General features: G+C 35.3%; 1 protein-coding gene across 4 annotated transcripts in view; it reads right to left on the bottom strand.

Moving 5' to 3' along the window:
- The window catches only part of LOC121315967 (ribosomal protein S6 kinase delta-1-like), a 109585-nt gene that overhangs the window by 13036 nt on the left and 74504 nt on the right, over nt 1–22045 (bottom strand). For all 4 annotated transcript variants that reach the window (XM_041250607.1, XM_041250608.1, XM_041250609.1 and 1 more), the window contains 3 exons: nt 19116–19248; nt 13851–15455; nt 13491–13580 (listed from right to left, as the gene is read on the bottom strand). In XM_041250607.1, the coding sequence (XP_041106541.1) occupies nt 13491–13580; nt 13851–15455; nt 19116–19248 (1828 nt within the window). The remainder of the gene's footprint in view (nt 1–13490; nt 13581–13850; nt 15456–19115; nt 19249–22045) is intronic.

Here is a 22045-nt window from a genome sequence, read left to right as displayed (position 1 = left end):
GCTACTATTATGCTACTATATTTGATACTGTAGCAGCAGGGATTGGTGGTCAGTTCCGATCCACTAATGCTTGCATGTTTAAGGACTTCTAATTTAGCAGGACAAGTATGGACATTGCATAATTGTCAAGGTCAGGTAACCACCATAGCCCAACTCAGCTTTTGTTCTCGAGCCCCCACAGACTGTACAGGAAAACTCTGACACACTACATTAGATCATTAACCAGCCTCAGGTCCTTCAAGACAGAACTTGTTCTTTATTTGAGACCCAGCTGTGCCTGGTAGACTAACGATGAATGTATCAGTATATTTAACTTATTCTTTGTGGTGTGTGCGACATTATGATTCATTGTGAGCCTCCCAAGACCCTCACGTTCAAATGTCGATCAACAAAATTAGAGTACCTAGTGTTAGATTACTAATTCATTCCAAAGATATAGTATAAAAGTTGTTATAGTATGTGAATAAAATGTATAGTGTATTATAGTGCATGCCCCCATGTAGAGATTACAGAGCTGGAGTAAAAAATGTATGTGTATACTACAATTAATTAATTTTATGTATTAAACAAGTCCTAAATGCATTATTTAAATTAAACACCTGTCGCTCTAAAAAGACTTTATCAACACAGTGGTTTTATCCATTTCTTATGTTTTATATGTATATAGTGGGAGGAGATCTTATGCTTTCCACTAAACACACACTAAGGTTAACTGGTGAGTTGCAGTTACCCAAAATGTATCTTGTTGGCATTAAAACAAGACAGACCAACACAATGAGGAGCTGAATGGGTTTCTTGTAAATTAATCATTTGCATGGAAAAATAGTCAAATCTGAAAATGCAACGGAACTGAAAGTGCCATCTGCACAACTGCTCAGACTCCTTGATAATGTACATTCTGTATATTCATGTCCTTCACAATACACAAAAGGATAGGTAAAGAAAAGACTGATTCCTTACCCAGAGCTGACTGTAGGGTTTATTTCACTTGCAGGGCTCCATTTGTTTCACTAACAATACTATTCTTGCAAAGGTAAGTGCAGGTTGTGTTCTACAGAGGGAGAAATTAACCCTACAACTGTCAGGTCTCATTGGCTACTGTTTCCCAAGGTTAAAGGACTTTCTTCCCCTGGCTCTTTGCCTTTGGTTCAATCTTGCATAACTGTTTAGGGAAATGGGATAAACAGTGAGAATGACAAGGGGGTCAGCTCAATGGCTCCTCAGGCCACCAGATGGCCCTTTTTTTAGCAGAAAAAGGAAAAAGAGGCAATGGCCTGAAGTCTTTGAACTAATAAAATCAGACTTTCTGCATTTGGTATGACTGGGTAGTTTAGTTGATTAGCAATGGCATATGAAGTATTTTGCCCACAAGCTGGCAGTTTAGTTTCAGCCAAGGTCAGCAGTTACCAAAAGGGATTTCCATTGAACGTGTCTTCATGAAAATTAGTTCAGGTAGTTCTCAGCCAAGATTTTGTGGAATAATGAAATAAAACAACTGGCAATACTGGTATTTGTTATTGAAGCGTTTCACATAGAGATTGATGGTTCATCTGTTTCAACCATGGTCATAAATCAAATAAAATGACCACATTTAAAATGTGTAATTAACCTATTCTTGCTTCTCATTAGCATAACACCTGTTTGCTGTACAGACACTTGTTTGAAGTAAATAAACACCACCATATATTTGCTTATGACAAGTCTCTAGATGTTTTTAGTTTTCAGCCCATTTGATCCTTTCACAACAATATAGGTTTGAGGATAAACATCCCTTTCTGTGTTAATAGAATTAGGACTCGACACAAGCCTCACATACTGAAAAGTCACTTAAAGAGAAAAACAATAATGATGAAAACAGGTTTTGTTAAGTTCTCAGACTAAGTTTTTTTCTGTTAAAGTATACCTTTCACATTTCAAAACAATGAACATGCACTTTCTAAACTGCTGCAAAAGAAAGTGTCACCAATAAAGTTTAAAAGGGGAAGGCTTCCAACTGAAGTAATACATTTCAGTTAAAAAATTGCATCTTTTGTTCCCCTTTTGCAAATGAAGGAGTTCCCCTGTCTTATAAGAAAAATGGGTTTCAAGTAATGAAGGGAACTACTATTCTTCCCTTAAAGATACTGAGGCTACATTTAGCTTCCCCAAAGTCATTAAGAGGTATTGTTCCCACAGATAACTGTTGGCTCTTTCAAAGGAGAAGAAGAAATGCTGCATTATCTTTTATAAATGGACCAGAATAAGACGCGTCAGGTGAATCTAATAGCAGGAACAGTATTGTTATTGATGTATAAAACCAGCAGCAATATAGAACAAACTAAGAAACTAAGTGTCTTAACTTTCTTAACTTAATCTCTAAATCAAACTCAGTAGAGTATGGTCCACAAACCCACAACATACTTTGTTGAAAACATCATGCGATAGACTTTGTTTGATCAGGTTTAAAAATCAATTACCTTCTTGCCCCTGGGGTGAGTACTTTCTTTAAGCCCAGGCTGGTACCTATTAAAGGAGGGGGATTAACAGTATGTTTGCCCATGATGTAGTTGATACTATATGTTGATAAATAAGAGTTTTTGGTCCCCAGACCTCTCCATTCTAAACTGCTTAATCTTGCCATTTATGAAAAGCCAGGTGATCCTGCACAGCCACATGATTAGTGTGTATCACTGTGCGTCACTTTGGCCAAATCACTTGATCTACGTGTGCTATAGTTCTGTGAGCCAAGATGAAGTCCGACATAAATCCACAGATGTTTTGTAACATAACTTAACCCATTATCCAATGCTGCCAGAAGTAGTATTTATGGCTGCTTTAAGATCCCATCATACAAAATATAACCCAAGCTGTTCATATGGCTGTACAGATTCTATTAGGGGGTATATATATATATATATATATATATATATATATATATATATATATATATATATATATATATATAAATTAAAAAAAGAGAATAGTATTTTAATTTTAGTTTTCCAATCCCTTTTGCTGAAAACATGTTGTTTCATGGGTTTGTTATTTATAGACTGATGGCAATAGGCACCCCACTAGCTTTTGGCACCGGTTCATATTTCTGTCATCATAACTAAGGTTGTTACTGGAATTTTTTCTCAAAATACAGAGGGATATTAAACAGAAGAAGATAGGAAGATACATTGTTGATAATGCAAAGCGCAGTGCAGGTGGGTAATGTTTTTGGGACATAAATATGATAAGGATTCCCCTGGGGCTTCTCAGAGCAAAGGCCTGTTCAAACAGAAGTGGATCATTTTTTGTCACACACTGGTGATAATTCCTCATCAAAATATTGCCCATCTGCACACTCCAGAGAAGTTTAGATGTTGTGCTCAAAGACTAAAATGCTTAATGAGCAACAACAGCAGTTCCCAATAGGACTTATAGGGCTAGGCAAAGTACATGGGACAATATATATATAAATATATATATATTATCTCGTCGGATGTAGAGATATAGCGCGCCTGATATAATATATTAATATAATATATATATCGTTTATATATATACCATCGTAAACGATAGGATTTGAGATTAAACTTATGCTTTGCTACCTGTTTTTTTTTTTTTTTTTTTTTTTTTTTTTATGCATCATCGTAAAAAGACTATGGAATACGACTTCAAATATACTGGTTGGGACTCACTTGTGCAAGAATTAATGAACCGTTAATCAAAAAAAATATTGCAAGTCATAAACACGTTCAGTATCTTTTATAATGTGGGAAACCAAGACTAATATAGTTTTCCAATTTGGGTGCTATATTATGATATAATATATATATATATATATATATATATATATATATATATATATATATATATATATGCACCATCAAACTATAACTTACAAACATAGCTAATGAATGTCACGGTTTAAAAAAACAAACCCAGCTTGTTTTTTGTTTTGTTTAAATCTTGGTTCATATCCCCTATTCTGTTATTACTACTTAGGTAATTTCTTCAAAATTGTACAGAATTTAAAAGTGCAGTTAAAATGCAGGTGGGTATTTATGTACAAACCAGTTCATGTAACACGCTACATGAAACTTAAATGTAGCAATAACGTGGTGGAATTACCTTTCATTTTCAAAAGGTCTTGGTTGTGGATGTAACCTTATCATTTATAAGGTCGTAACAATGCAGGATTCAATGATAAAGTGGCACACGTTACTTTTTTCTTTATATGTTTGTATGATTTGTTAGTTACTGAATTCGCAGGCAACAAATAAGACAGATAAGAGGACAATTTCGTACCACTTAATTTGCACCGATGAAACATAACGTGGTTAACCGTGCTGATGGTATATCAAAGGCTTAGATGACAGATATGGTTGCATGCTTGTAGAACTTAAGGATAAAACAAACTACATTTCAACAATACTTGCATTACTTCCATAAATACATAAATATCAATAACAAGAACAATAGTTTCAATAAATACATTCTGATTTAAATATAGGCCAGTTTGGAATACTCAGTCTATTTAAAACAGTAGGTAGGTATTTAATTTTAAATTATTTTATATATAATTATTAGTTGATAAACCATTTTGCTTCCTACTTTCCAGGTAGCAAATCCTCACTACTGCCTTAAAAAGTTAACTTCTAGCCCTGTGGGTGTGTGACTCAATGAAGTCACCTAGCATTAATCTGAAACGTCACATTCCAAAAGACTCACCTTTGATACTACTTCAATGCAAACTAAAGAGTGCAGTCTTTTTATAAAGAAACACAAATCTGAGCAGCAGGGACTGAATTGCAAAATATAAATACATATGAAGAAGTAAAACTAACAATAACATCAGTATAATAAAAGAAGTGAGAATTTGGGCAGAGTATATAAAAATGGGTTTGTATTGAAAGAATAAAAAAAATGACATGCTTCTGCAAAACCTGCAAAAAACAGGTTACCCAAAAATGCACAAAGAAAAACACCCGAGGTGAATGATTGTTAGCACAATTGATAACCCAAAATATGTTATTTGCTGAAGTAGCTGATAGGCAGCTGCAGCCTTTGCTGAAAGCTCATAGAGCTATGTTAAAGATACAACAGATTTTCTGAAAAGGATTCATAATTCAAGGTTAAACTTCCAGAGAACACCATTTTATTTTGCAAGGATGTAAAATCCCTGTACCCCAGTGTTCCAGGCATGAAACTAGAAGCATGTAAAGAGGCTCTGGAAAATAGAGTAGATAAGAACATGATACCTATGGAGGAAACATTCATTATGATCAAAATTGTTTTAGAAAATAGTTATTTTACACTTGGAAATAGAAGTTGCAAACAGAATGATGACACAGCAATAGGTCTGAAATTAGCTACGCATTTTGCAAACACATATATGGGCAAATGGGAGGAAATGTTACTGAGTAAACTAGACAAGAAACCATTAGAGTACATAAGACATGTGGATGACATATTTGGAATATGGACACATGGAGAAGAATCTTTTGTACAGTTTCATAAATTAGCAAATTAAATCCACATTATGGTGGATTTAAGGTACTCAATCTGAAATTGCATTCTTAGACACCTTGGTTAAACTTCATCAAGGACCTATTAAAACAGATCTTTACTCAACACCTCAGCATCAGTACCTACATATGTCATCAGCACATCCTATCTATACTAAAAGACAAATTCCTAAAGAACTGGGTAAATAAATAATCTGTTGGGATGGGACTACAAAAAACAGAGGACGGAATTTTAAAAAGTTTAAAGAAAAGAGGATATAAAGAAAAAATTATTGAGAGAGATTTGAGTTGACACTCAATAAGAATGAGTTGATTATAAGAAAGGGGAAGAGAGGGATAATAGAGTACCATTAACAATTACATATTTTGTAACTGTTTGGAAGCATTTACATATACTTCATAATTCAGAAAAAAAATATTTCCAAAAGCACTGATCATACCTTTTAGCAGGGATGCAAAATTTTAGTCCACAGTAAGCATAAAGGGATCTTAGATACATTAAGGGACATTGCAACCTGTGAAAACATGTGTAAACTGTGCAAATACATTGGAAAAGTGAAACTTCAAATAAAGAAAATAAATATTCAGTCTTAAAAAATCTGTCATGCAAGAATAGCAACCTTGTATATGGTATATTTTGCGTACAATGTAATAAAATAAAATAAATACAATATGTAGGAGAGACAGGTACATCATTACATAAAATAATACAGAATCACCTATCAGATATAAGAAATAAAAAAATAAATGAACCACTAGTTCAGCACTTTACAATGAGCAGACACGCCATGGTTGACCTAAAGTTTGTGTTTTTAGAAAAAATAAAACTAGATAATGTACAGTATAGAAGAATAAAAGAAAATAAATGGATAAATAGACTGGATCTCATGACACCTGAAGGTTTAAATAGAAAGGAAAAGTATATTGTTACATCATTAGCTATATTATGAATGATATCACAAAGACATTAAATTTAAAGAGAAATAAATGTGGCTACCATGGCATCAAAAGCCTATAAAATACCTCCAGTGTTTGTTTTCAAACACACTTTCCCTTGACAAAGGTATGTTAAACATACCAAAATTTAATTTAACAGCTCTTATTAAGCCAGTTCAAATTAAATCTTTACTTGAAAAATATGTTTCCTAAACCAGAGGAATGAATTAAAAAAAACTAAAATAAACTGTGTCACACTACATCACCTGGTGGTCATTCACTTGTAGTGCATCACTTCAGTGTTAACTGGAAGACATTTCCTTCAGGATCTGTTTAATGCATGTTTCCATATAAAATATAGCAACGGCATTAAGACTAGGGAATAGAGTGCACTGGATGTGAGTTGAGAGTCTGTTTACCCGACTGTCAAATTGGTTAGACTGTCCTGTCTGTTAATAACATGTATAAAGATGAGAGTATGGTTACACCTAATACAACTTCTAATGCTCCTTTATTCAAAAATCTTCACAGGGTGTAAGTCTGATTTCAACCACAATCTTTTTAGAGTTACTGCATTACACAGAGAAATGGTGTGAAAAATTTAGAAGTAACTTCCAATGATTTGAATTTTATTTATTTCCTTTTGTTTTGTATATACTGTATTTCATAGGTTTCCAATTATCCTGAGTGATTCTGCGTTCTGTTGCTCCAGTATTACGTTTTTATTATTGTCTCTATATTTGTTTGCTTTGAGATCCTAACTGGAGGCACTGAACAGATTTCCACTGGAATTATGTAACAATAAACTCCTAGCCCAAGCTACTCAACATGTTTCACTTAATGATTATTGAATAGCTAACTGACTACAGCAGTGTTGACCTCTGTAACATTTCATATGAGTGCTATTAGTTTTTTGTGTTTCTGCCCCCACCTCCAGCTAACTTTTAGTTTACTCAGGTTTTTTTTTTTTTTTTTTTTTTTTTTAATTAAGTAGTAATGTAAATGCTGAAATATTTTAAAATATTAGCTTTAGGATATTGGATTTTACAGAAAACATGCTTTCAGGTTATTAAATCAGCAACACACAATACAGGGCTTTACTTTATAGGCCCATTCAAATCGTTTTCAATTCAAACACTTACAATCAATTTCTTAATTTTAAACCCTGCACTTCATGTGTTATCTTTGTGATGACCAGATCCAATTCCAAAAGTGGTTCTTTAAAAGATTGCCTTGCTGTGTAGCAGCTTGGTTTCTCCATTTTTAAAGGGTGCGCAAATAATAATAAAAGAATAATACTAAAACAAGAAATAGAGATTGAAAAGTCTGTTCCATTTGTTATGAGATGCTACTTCTAGTTAAATGTATAAAGAAAGTGAAGTTGAAAAGGTCTTATTTATTTATGCCAACATCACAATTTATTACATTATTGAGATGTTCATGGTAAGTGTATAATGTAAACCATTTTAGTATATAGGCAGTATATAGTTATGTACAGAAACATATAGTTCACTATTTTAAGAATTAACTACAAAGGTTTGGTTGTATGGATGTGTGTATGTGTGTGTGTGTGTGTGTGTGTGTGTGTGTGTGTGTGTGTGTGTGTGTGTGTGTGTGTGTGTGTGTGTCTTGTATTTAGTCCTGTCTTTTCTTTTAAATTATATTCGTGCCAGCAGCTGGATTGAGTTGATATTAAAAATAAATAAATAAATAAATAAACAGAATTTCCACAAATACTCCACTAAGCTACAAGTATACATATTTTGAAAAAACAAAGTTGTAAAATTGCTAGAACAGACAGCCACAACTAGATTCCTTGGAATCAAACATCTACTACAATTACTCACCTGTAGTATAGTTTTTTCTTTTCCTCATACAGAGATAGCTGTCAGTTATTATTAAAATGCACAGAAACCTCACTACAGCATTACTTAATTACCTAGTCCTCTTCGTTCCCGTTGGAACATAGGGCCTTTACTACATTTCTCAATTTTTCTCTGTCTTGTATGCTTTGTCTCCCCCCAGGTCATGTCGATGGTCCTGAGCTCTGCTTCCACTGTTCTTCGCCATGTTATGGCTGGTCTTCCTCTCTTTCGTTTACCTTGAGGGTTCCAGTCGAGGGCATGGTGAGTGATGTTGGGCTGGTCTTTCTGCAGAGTATGTCCAATCCTTCTTCATTTGCGCTCCTTGATGGTATCAGAGATGGGCTTTTGTTGCGTTCTTCGCCACAGCTTTTGGTTAGAGATTCGATCTGGCCATCTAATATATAAAATCTGTCGAAGACAAGTGTTGACAAAGACCTGCAGTTTGTGATGGAGTCAATGTGTTTGCAGGTCTCTGCCCCATACAGTAACACTGACTTGATGTTGGAGATGAACAGTCTGAGCTTTGTTTTAAGTGATTGTTCTTATTTCTGAGGATTGACTTGAGGGTGGTGAAGGTGTGGCATGTCTTGGAAATCCTGACCTTGACATCCTCATCTATTCCTCCTGTATTGTTCACAATGCTGCCAAGATATGCAAACTTGTCAGTGTCCTCGATGGCTTGTCCCACCAGGAGAACAGGTGCATCCTGGTTGGTGCTGATTCTTATGAACTTGGTCTTATCTGTGTTGATCTCTAGGCCAGTGGTCTGGGCTAGAGTTTGAAGATTATCCATCTTCGCTTGCATTTGTTGGAGCACTTGTGAAAGCAGTCCAATGTCGTCCGCGAAGTCCAAGCCTTCCAGCTTTTGTGTCAGGGTCCACTGGATTCCTCATGGTTGGTCCATTGCTGTCCTCATCACCCAGTCTATCACCATCGAGAAGATCATCGGTGAAAGTATGCATCCTTGGCTGACTCCGGTGTCAACAGTAAAAGTTGGACATAAGTCTGCATTGTGGATGATATGGTAGGTCGTATCTTCATATACACTCTTGATAACTTTGACCATCTTAGTTGGGATGCTGTAGTGCCTCAGGATTTTCCGTATGTTCTGTCCAGTGTATCAAATGCTTTCTTGAAATCTATGAAGTTTACATACAGGGGTGACTGCCATTCGAGTGATTGCTCGAAGATAATGTGAAGTGTTGCTATTTGGTCTGTGTATGACCTCCAAGCCACTATAGCATTAAGGAATAATGTCTGCCTTGTTGGCATCATGCCATCAAGTGTCAAATATATAATATAATATATTTATAATAATATTAAATATTAAGTGTCAAATATATAATATAATAAGTGTTTATACATCACAATTTCAGTATTGAGGGTATTCTATGACAAACCCCCCCCCAAAAAAAACAAATAGAATACTGTATCTCCACACTTTCAATGTAGTTGAATATCTATTTTGTTGCGCCTTTCTTTACTTAGCCACTCTAACTGAAAAAGCCAACAAATTATATTAATATACTGCAGATAACAGCTTTCAGAAATTTTAACCCATACATTAAAAGTAAAAAAAGGATACTTTTCAACATGTTCAAACCTATTCAGAATAAAAGTGCATCTCTAATGTACATTCAAGGTTATTATGTAACAAACCTGACAATACTAATGCCACTGAGTCATTAGTAAATAAAGCAATTAAGTGCTGAATATCTAGCTGCCCTACAGATAGCATAATAAAGTCTATTTCATTAAAAATGCAAAAACATCTAATCCTGGAACAATGAAGAATCATTTTCATCAAAATCTATGAATGCATTATTTAACAAACACATTTTTACCTAAGCATCTCGGACTTCCTTTATTCTAACGATACACTTTCTGTATGGTTTTCAAATAGTTTATAAATCGTCTATAAATAAAATATTTTCAGATTTACTCTAAAAAGGACAATATATTCCAATTAAATGTATTGCAAAAAGTTACCTGTTATATGTTACAGATTTATGGCATCTTGTGTAATGTTTAAAAGCAAGAATACTATTTGAAAAGTATATAATAGCTTTGTATGTAATTGTGATCATGTAATAAAGTGATAATAATATTTTTCCAGTTTCCCCTTACTTTGTCTTTCTGAGTAGTTGAGCGCCATTGTTCAAGTTTCATTGATTTTGAAAGGGCTTTGGATTGTTTTGTAAGGTCCTTGTCAAAGTTGACAGAACTAATAATTCTCTTGCCTCATTCTGGTTTGTGAGTGTCTATATCCATGGCTACCAGCAGTTTCACCACTCACTGACACTGCTTTGTTTTTCAAAAGTGGATCCCCAGCAATTTGTACTGCAGGTTTATTTGAGTAATGTTAGGTCCTGTCAATTTAATTTATTATCATAACATTATATTTATAAAATCTAATTGTCAAGTTTCCAATGTACTTTTTAGTTCAGACATGTCAAAAACTGACAAAATCAGATTGTTTTGCATGTTTAGAGTACCATCACAAGGATATAGCAACTGCTTTACAAATCAAGTTGATGAGTATTGGAGAAAACGAGAATTTCAGTCAACTTCAAGAACGAACTGGGCTTTGCAAAACAGATCAATCCCAGGTCACACAGAAAAAAAACCCAACAAAACTCAATATTTACTGAACAGGACTCAGAATAGAGTAATTGCAAATATGTTAAAATATATGCAGTATTACAAGCTACTAGTTGCACTAATACCAAAACATGTATATTCTACTGTGTCAGTTGGTGAGATGGAGTTTGCATTTTTGTCCCCAAGGATTTGGAATATTCTGAAAAGGGATTTTTAAAACAAACAGCATCAAAGCAGACTCCGATGCTGTTTTAACGGATTATTTATGAAAACCATGTCATTGTTTTGCATGCTTTTCAAACTACTAACGTATTCGTGCGGTTATGCCCCAGGGGCCCACTTTAAAATAGGTGAACTCACTTCAACCCTAAAAAGAAATGTCAAGATAAGGGAATGACGAGGGAATCACTGGATCACAACAACACTACAACACCAACAATTGGACCTGAGCATACACAGGAGACAAAGTGAAAAGGAAACAGCCAATCACGGGTAAACACTGTTGCCCAAGAGGACATAAGCCGTATAAGGACTTTTCTCTTTCAATTCTATTCTTATCAAAAGTTAAGGCAAATACGATGTGTTCCACAGATGCCAAGCTTGGTTTTTATAGTATACTACACAAAAAAAGAATGAAAAAATACCCCCTACCTTGTTTCCAACAATATAATTTTAGAACAATCACAACATCTAAAATGCATCCAATTCATCTGTAATATCAGCAATGGCATGGGTTGTCTGTACTTCACAATGCGGGTGTTGGTAAGCACACATCAATAATTTAAGCAAGAAAACCTCAAACTACAGAACCACATACAATGAGAACTCCAATCTGTAGTACAATAGCTAATGAGGTGACCAAAGTTGGTATTAGTTATGATCAAAGCAGGTGGTGTTTTTGGTGTTTTTGGCTGGGCATTGTGTTAGTTAATAGATCAAAATATGCATACATTCACTTCTATAAAACTAGCAGAATAAAGAAGCAGCAGGGATTACCTGCTGGTCCTCAAAGTTTTATAGCCAAGAGCAAGGGTATTTCAATTAAGGTTAAGGACAATATTATTTCTCCCATGATTTTTTGTTGCTATTTACCATAACTTAATCTGCTTGAACTTTTTTTAAATTAAAAAGCATTTATTAAATGCTGTGTGTCAAATATTTTTCCTGATTAAAGTATTTAACAAAAAAAAAAGGTTAAAGATTAAGTAGCTTGAAATGACACTGTGCTTTGTTTTGCTTTACTGCTCCTTTCCTTTTAATGAAGAGCTGCTTTTCAGTTCTAGTAGCTTGCCATAGACATATGTAATGTAGGCTAGATCAGCCAAAGTGAGCACTAGCTCCATCTAGTGCACTGTAATGTATTGCAGCAAAACCAAAGGAAACTTGATACAAAGTGGTAGATCACTAAATGCTGCTGGCTCGAACTTCTTTAAAGATTTTGGCTGATATAGTCTCTGTTACACCTATGGAGGGCAACCAGAACTAAAATGAAGCCCCTGTATTCATACTTAAAACAAATTAACAGATTTTTACAAAGAAAGAAAAAAACAGCATATGAGTAATTGCAAACATAATATGACGGAAAGGGAAAGTAAAACAATTATAATGATAATAATTTGGAAGCTACTTACTGCTTAGGAAAACACATACTTTTAGTTCCCTCACTGTTACATGAGTTTTCTGTATCACGTTTGTGTCGCGGGCACAGCACTATGCTCTACTGGGCTACAGTTTTGAGTTTCAAGATTCCTAGGTCCTCTACCACAGGATAAATATGGCTCTACTCACAATGTACCTGGCTGAGATAATCTTTGAGGTTTATGATATGTTAATGATGGTAACCACGAATATTAAAGTTATTGTGATAACTCAAATAGAACAGAACTCTCTTTAGCTGATGAAGCATCAGTCTGAATTAAGTCTTTGTCTTACTTATTAAAACAACTTATGGATCATGTACTTGAAATAGGCTCAATTACAAAAAAATATCTTAATAAAATTTGCAATTATGTTTTTAGTTTTGCTAGATGTTAACAGGCTAAATATATGGCATCCTCAAAATGTCTCTATATAAAACCTAAGTAAACTTCTAGTCTTAAATACTACAATGAAGGCAGAAAGACAAAATTATTATTTTATTAGACACTATAGAATCCCATAGCTTTTGTTTAGAAAACGAAAAAAACTGTAATACTAAAACAAAAATAAAAAAGCAAGGCAGTGACCCTGTGTAACAGCAAGTTTTGTGATTATCTTAACATACAGTAATTCCTGCTTTTATGTATCAGCAGCCGTTCAAATGCAAGTCAATTCAGAGAACCTAAGTGATGTATTTCAGCATTATGGAATGGAATATTTCTCTCCTCAACTTTCCTCCTTAATAACACCCACCTCAAAGAGAATATCTTTGCAATAAATTAATGTTGAAGAAGTGTTTTGTTTGACAAGATGAATCTCCTTTTTTCTTCAAGCAACAATAACAACTATACTTTGTGAATTCAATGAATAGGATGCAGTATGTGGGTTGGATACATGGTAACTGATTGAAGCTTTACAGTGAATCTTTCAAAACATCAGAGTTGATTGTGCTAACCTGGGGCGCAGTACATTCTGTCTATGGCATCACTGTCACAGGATTCTTCAACCTCACTCCAGCTGCTGAAATATGTTAGTTGAATGTGTCCTAAAAACAAAATGACAGGAGAAATCTAAACATTTTTCCCTTGCGTTTTCAGCAGAAGTGAACTGTAATTATTCCTTTGTAGCTAAAAACAGTATCATTAAGAATAATGGCATCATTAAGTACTAGAAGCTATTACTGCGGGTGAATTTGCAGCGTTGATAATGAGGCTTTAGACAGGAAATGAAGATCCAAATTACAGGACAAAACGCCTACTCAGTTAATTGGAAGCAACAGCAAATAAAAAGAAATGCATTTGCAAAAGTGCCTGACCTCTATCATTCAATAAGATGTTGTTTGGGTTCAAATCACGGCACACAATTCCTTCTCGGTGAAGTGCATCAAGGGCAACAACCAAGCCCACTGCCCAGCGCTGAATGAGCGTCTCTGGAATGTGTGCTTGGGAAGCTAGCACTAAAAGTTCATCCAGATCCTTGAAGATCTGAGAAACTTCTTTGTCCTCAGCCACTCTTTCTTCACTGCGATCTGTAGCATTTAACTCTTCACTTTTGCTATTGTGGTGCTCTTCAGCAAAAAGCAAGCCCTGATTGTCAGAATTTCCTTTATTTCCATCTAAACCAGCTGGTTTATGTAAACTCAGGGGAGGCACACTGGAAATTTCATGGTCGTCCACGAAAAGAGTGTCCATGTTATGTGATGTTTGAAGTTCTAAAGAAGCTGGTGCGACATGTTCCCGAGAAAAATAACCAAAACTATCAAACATACTTTCATTTTCTGTTTTTAAACCTAAAAGAGTCTGTTCTTTCTCAAATTTATTTGATGCATCATTTTCATTAGTGGTGCCTGAGGTATTTGAGATTGCTTTGCCAGAGTCAAAGAAATCTTCATCTAGTGTACCTTTAAAAGTAGTTCCTTCGCCTAAATTGTGATTCAGTTGCAAAACATCAGGCTTTCCAAACATAAGCGATCCTGTTGCCTCTTCTATGAGGCAACTTTTGGACAGAGTCAGTTTTTCTTCAGAAGAATCGGAAACACCTGGCAAGTTCACTAGGAGGTCAGGTCTGCCTTCATCGCAACTTCCTGCATCTCCAAAAGCAGCATCTTGGAATGAGATAACAGGAACTGACTCATTCGATCCTCCATCACTATCAACAGTTACAAAGTTTGCCACGCCTCCTTTTATTTCAACAGTGTCAATAAGTCTTGAACTTGAGTCCTCAACAGCCACAGTATAGAAATGCTTTATTGGTTCTGATTTCAAGCTTGGGAGCTTGTCACCAGGGTCAAGACCCACAAGGTCACTGGCACTGTCTTTACTGTCTATCCGGAAAAACTCCATTGGGCTTTTTTTAGACTGGTTCAGTGAATCCATGGTTTTGGTTGGACTAAACACTTCAGGGTTTGCATCTTCAGTAAAGAACTGAAGTTCCTGAGCCGTGATTGGGGAACACAGGCTGTCATTGCTGAGCAGGGAATGAGGTCTTGAGCACTGTGCCCCGATGGGGGGGCTTGCGCTGTCATCTTCGGATTTCAGAAGTGGCTCCTCAGACAAAGAGTCTGGTTCTACCTTCTCCTGTTCATACTCATTACATAATGTTAAGTAACTATTAGTGCATTCCTCGTCGGATGTGGCCCCTGAGTCAAGTAACCCATGAGAGTCGTCCTCGCCATCCTCCTGAGTGCTGCTGTCTTCTTGGGAGGTGGGTGTCAGGCTGATCTTCATGGGCAGAACCTGCAGTGTTTTGCCATCGCTTTGCCCTCCTGATTCAATGCTGCTGCCTACATCTTCTAAGCCAGGCACAAATTGTTCCACATTATGGACACCTGTAGGATGGGATCTTTCAATGCAGGGGATGTCGAAACTATCTTCTGGGCTTTTGTTTAGGAACTTGCTCACATAGGACCATAGCTTCCCACCTAGAGGCACAAAACCAAATGTTAGGGTTCAGAAAAAAAAAAAAATGACATCATATTAATCCATTTATTCGGCCCTTGTCAGGTGCATTAGATCCAATTTATTTTCACACACACTGTTTATTTTACAAGCACTGTAATTATTTTATTTTTTTAGAGTAAAACCAGGTTTAAAAGGCATTGAATCACAAAAGGACACTCAGTACTGTATCTCCAGCCAAGCCCCACCCCTTGTTCGCTGTATTTTTCACATACCTCTTCATAGACGTGCATACTGATAAATCCTGTCCTGATCACTCGTTTTATCACCAAAATCTTCAATAATCCGATCTAAGTCATAATTTTATTACTATAGCATCAAATAAAAGCTCTGTAAATGTCCGTGATATTCTTTGAGTGCTGGATGCAGAAGCAGCTACCTCCTTTATTATGTCTGTGTTATCTCTGTAGTGCAAAGGTGTTATGAGATACGCCCTTTTTTTTTTTTCGATTTCATTCAGCTTCTATTGGTCTCACTCGGCCACTGAAAGGTTTTCTCTGCTTTTTCCGGAGAAAAAACGACTAGAGACCTGTGCTTTATATCTTTTTGATGATGTCAGACAGGGTCCAACATTGGACTGGAAAGGGAAAATTGACCTGGTCCGACATAGAACCACAAAGGGTTAAAGAATGCCTGACAGCAGAGTGAAAACTTAAATTACAAATTTAAATATTATTTTGTATTGAGTTCTTCTGGAGTAAGCATTAATTATGGTATAACAATTTTGTTTCAATAAAATACAGTATATCTGTTTAAACACCAACATGCTTTAAAATTCCTTTTACTTCACTCCTCACTTTCAATCAAATGCTATAAGCATATTATCTTCATTAAAGTTCCCTGAACCTTAAATACTTATGCAGGCATATGCAAATTATATGTAATGCAATTTAGCGACAGTTTTAAACAGGGCCTGTGCTCTATATATTGTTTCCATACCTCAGCTGTGCTCTAAATTCACTCAGAAAAGATGTCTGATTAGCTTCTGTGTACATAACTATTTAAATCTATTAAGACCCTTTTCTTATTTATTTTAATATTCTACTCTGGTTTCCTTATAATCTTTAATAGACTTCTCTGGGTTTACAATTATCCAGTACCCATACAAAATATGTAAATGGATTTATAAATGACGCTCTATTTTGCAGATTTAAATGTGCATTCCTGGTTTTCAATGACTGTTTACTTAAATTCCATTTCACTTTCTAAAAGTCCTTAAAAGCCAAGCAGTACAATCTTGCCAATCACAAGTACTGGCACAACATTACTCATTTATTTCTACCTCAACTAGATGATGTTTTTATAAGCTCAGATTTTGTTTTATTTAATGTTGCTGCTTAGGTCAATCTTTAAGTTAAACTCCAATGTTAACATAAAAGGAAGTGATTTTTTTGAAGCCAGTGCAACCAACAAATTATATCAGGTCTCTAAATGTGCTTGTTCCATTTCAAATACAAATAAAAATAAAAGTGCCTATGCTCTATCTTGACAAAGGAACAACTGCTAAATAACCCCAGATCCATGACTTCTGATCTTGCCCCTGGCCGCGTATTCTAAATGAATATTAGCAGACACTAGTGGTTCTTCCCACCCTGCATCCTTAACTGGGACAAGGCAGGCATAGACCTCCCGGAAAAAAATTATACTATGATGTTTGTTTTAAATGTCCACCTTTGAACTGCTGTCAACATAGATATTATATTAGCTAGCAAACAACCTCCACGGTTTCCTGATAATAACAGTAAGCTTTCATATTGCTTCTTTACTACACTGGAAACATTATTCTATACAAAAGACAATAGATTATAAAGATGGGAATTTTGTGTGACAGCCAAAGATAAAACATTTTCTATAGAAGTTTTTAATGAATTTATCTACTGCTTCATTTATATGTATTAAATCCTACATAAGAAAAGTGTTTCCCTACTTTGCATGTGAGCACCTATCTTCTAGACACTTGCTGCAATGCAACGTACAAAGAACAAATAGTTTCATTCTCACATTCACTTACAGGCATCCGCAGAAGCCACGTGACATCAAAATCAATAATTGTGGGTTGATAAATGAATGGCCAATAGTCATCATCACTATCAGATACCTTTATCAGAAGCATTCAATGTTCCTGTATCACTTAACTAATATAACACCAGTTAAGCTATCTTGATTCTTCCTTATCTTCCGACTAATTAAGCAGTGTTATGTCGGTATTCTTGCAAGAAATCTTATCAGCAAATACCAGACATCTAATTCCATTTCAAAAATATAAGCCGGTTCATAAGCAGATCATAAGGACCCCATGTGCTGTTGCTAATAATGACCTGCAATAGCTCCTGCTGTACAAAATAATATAAATCAGACACTGCATGCATCTGTAACATCTGGCTATCTGAAAGCAAGTAATAAAAATCTGCTAGCCTGGAATAAGAAAAGCCCAAATAACTCAGCAGCACTTCTGCAGAAAGAACACCTTCTGTCATACGGTCTGGTATTGTGCTTCCTCTTATTGCTTCAATGCTGTTGATGCAGTAAATTAAAACAATTAAGCGCATTTTTACCACAAAGGGTATTGTTCTGCTTGGTTTCACTGAGACCTTAATCCAACAACGCACATGTAGGTAAAGACTAAGGTTTTGTAATGAGGTCAGCAGTTAATTCCCAATACGAAAATGAATGCATTCATTTGTAACTTGGACATTAGCCATATAAGGTGTTTATTTACAAGTTATGAAAAAAAATACTGCGAGTGATAAAACTTTAAAAAATCTAACTACCACATTAAAGATCATGTTTAGCTGATCTATTATCTATTTTTATCCCCAGCTTGCCAGGTATTGAAACCTGGACTGTTTTGCTCTAACCTTGTTATTCCAAAAGCAACTTCCAGAGAAAGTGGTACTTAATTGTCTAATTAAGTCCCAAGTGAAATGGTCATTATCTTATAGTGTCCTCTCAAAGCTAACAGGGCTTTATAATCTTTAAATTGCAAGCAAACGAAGGAAAAGATTCATACCCTCCATGTTGGGCATTTCCTGCTAAATTGGATTACTACCTAATTAATCATTGGGTCCAGACTCTTTCTAATTAGTAGCTGCTTAAAATAGTTATTAGTGACAAACACCTTCAGAACCAAAGTAAGTGCACTTGTGGTTGTGTAGTACGTTAAAAAAAATCACACTCTTTCAGGCAGCTTCTGATCATCATCTAATATGACCTTATCCAATTAGACCAATTCCTCAACTGTGAAATGGTACATAACATTACAATAAATAGCCTCTCAAAATAAATATAAATAGCCTCTCATTTAAACGTGTTTGTGTTTTTCCTCCTCTACTGTATTTCAGCTAAATTCACACTTCTAATTACCCCCCGTCTTTGATTTCCTTATTTCCTCATGTGAGGCTTGAAAACACTACTAGCTTCTGTTGCACAATGAATGAACCATAAGAATCAGGAACGAGAAAGAAAAAAAAATCTAAAAAAGACAACAAAACTACACAGTTTATCAGACTACTGTAAGTAGCAATGGTAAGTAAAGAATTTCAATTAAAAACGCCACTAGATCAAACAGTTCCAAACAAACAATAATGAAAATAATAAAACATTGCTTAAAACAATTGACAGACCTTCTGCGTGCTGCAGCACAAGGAATATGGAATCCTCTGAGATGATGTACTTATGCAGACGCACCATGTTGGGCACACAGTGGGGGATGACGGTCTTTTTGTTCCTGTTGCACTCACTACTTTTCTTCAGACCCTGACAGAGAACAAAAAGGTCAGTTGTACCCTCAGTTGCCTTTGGAGCATGCTGCGCTCCATGTTTATCAACCAAACTAATCTATTCTTGTTACTCTCGGCTTTAGAGAAACCACTCATCTGCTGCACCATGCCCTTGGTCCCCCGAGGCCTGCTGATGGCATCTGGCAGGTATCCAGTGCACAGAAGATGGCACAAAGCTGCCATTAAAATCAATTACATGGGTCAATGTTTTTATTAGAGTATTTCTCAAACTAAGTCATCAGGATGGCACTTGCTGTTATTTTCCTGCGACCTTTCCTCACAAAGACCTTGTTAAATCACAAAGTTTAAGGACAGTAAGATCCAAGGCCATTAAAAGGTCAGTATTTTACTTTAACTATCTGTCTGGAAATTATACTGGTGACAAAGATGCATACAGAGAGGTATACACTACTGTATATTTGCATTGTTTGTGGCAATATCTATATGCACAGGGATTGGCTAAAAAGTCAGAAACATCTGCCATCTATAGCTCACACTGATGTAAATGGACTGACCATCATTCCTTTTTTTCTGTTTTGGCATCCCAGGCATATATTCAGCTATATATAAAAGATCAGTGGATCAGAGTATGCCATTTAGTTAGCAGGCGCTTCTGTATCAGGTCTCAAAATTGATGACTATGGGCCATTCTGGAGGACAAATACAATTTATATTGCGTCTTTACATCTGTGTCACTATTTTATGTTGACTCCAACCATTCTGACTCATTCTGGGTTCCTCTGAATTATCATTTTTCTGTAAATGTTCCTTTATTACGTTATGAGTGCCTGGATTCTTCATTCCATTAAAATCATTTGACAGTATAAAGTTTCAGTTCTGCCAGTCCCATCATCAGAGTACTGAATATGGGGCTGTCAGAGCTAAAAGGTCATATTGTCACATGATTTGAGTGGAATGAGGTTCAGTTCAGGTACAAAGGATCTTCCAGACAAGCTCAAAGCAAGTTCAAAGACAGATGAAGCAGATTTAGAGGAAAAATGATTACTCAATATTGGAGCAACAAAACCTAGAGCCAAACAGAATGATAGCTAACATAATAAAATAGTAAGCAACTCCAAAAAGACATTTAAAGAACATAAGGTATGGTGTGATTCAGAATTGGACATCTTAGGAAATGAGGATTTAGAATTGGTGCATCATATCCCCAGCATTGTAAACATTTTAGTAGAGTAAACATTAATACATTTTTTGCATCCAAGATGCATTGTACTGTTAACTGAAGTCTTGACATAATAAATTACAACGTAAATAAAGTGGTGCAAATTCTGCCACATCAGTTGATGCGTGAACACTGAAATCACCCTATACATTACAGACATTTCTTATTGCTATTTGCAATTGTTGTTATATATATATATATATATATATATATATTATATATATATATATATATATATTATATATATATATATATATCAAGTGTGTGGTGTGTGTAGGTATATGTATATGTATATAATACACAGTGTCATTAAATAGTGACACAGTACACACACACACCCATATATATATATATATATATATATATATATATATATATATATATATATATATATATACACACACACACACACACACACCACACACACACACTGGAGAGGCCAAATCAAGGCTGACTGATCCGACTCAGAGGTCTCGGTCTGACATGACAAAATAAATATTTATAAAAGATTTATAAAATACTTTAATTACAATTATATCTTAATGATATCTAAATTTGACGTCACTTTACACTGCAAACACCATTATATCTTGTGGTAAGAATACATTCTGGATTTTAGTATCAAAAACAATAACAACTGTCATTGCTGTCCAGTACACAGTTTGTGATACCTCCAATGTTTGATTCAAACTAAGTTTGTGTCCGAGGAAGAACTCGATATATGTACATGTTATCGAAACGAAACGTAGGGCAGCTGGCTCCTTTATTAAAATATATATATATATATATATATATATATATAGATATATAGAATATACACACACACACACACACACACACACACACACACACACAGTGCCTATAGAAAGTCTACACCCCCTTTCAAATTTTTCAACTTTTGTTACCTTATAGCCTGGAATTAAAATGCATTAAAATATATATTTTTTTCATTTATCTACACATTTACCTACCCCACAACTTCCAAGTGAAAAAAAATTCTAGAAATTTGTAGAAAATTAATTAAAAATAAAAACTGAAATAGATTGGTTGGATAAGCGACCACCCCCCTTGTAATAGCAATCCTAAATTAACTCAGGTGTAACCAATCGCCTTCAAAATCACACACCAAGTTAAGTAGCCTCCACCAGTGTAAAATTGTAGAGATTCAAATGATTTCAGCATAAATTCAGCAGTTCCTGTAGGTTCCCTCTGCTGGATAGTGCATTTCAAAGCAAAGACTCAACCATGAGTACTGAGGCGCTTTCAAAAGAAGTAAAGGACAAAGTTATTGAAAGGCAAAGATCAGGGGATGGGTATAAAAAAAAAAATATCACAGGCCTTCAATATCCCTTGGAGCATGGTCAAGACGATTAAGAAGTTGAAGGTGTATGGCACCACCAAGACCCTGCCTAGATCAGGCTGTTCCGCCACTGGAAGACCGAACAAGAAGGAGACTGATCAGAGAGGCTACCAAGAGGCCAATGGCAACTTTGCAAGAGCTACAGACTTTTATGGTCAAGACTGGTCAAAGTGTGCATGTGACAACAATATCCCAAGCACTCCACAAATCTGGCCTGTATTTCACTCAAGAAAG

This window comes from Polyodon spathula, chromosome 5 (genome assembly GCF_017654505.1).
Source record: "Polyodon spathula isolate WHYD16114869_AA chromosome 5, ASM1765450v1, whole genome shotgun sequence".
NCBI lineage: Eukaryota > Metazoa > Chordata > Actinopteri > Acipenseriformes > Polyodontidae > Polyodon > Polyodon spathula.
The sequence above is the reverse complement of the archived record's forward strand: the minus strand, read 5'-3'. Positions and strand labels throughout refer to the sequence as shown.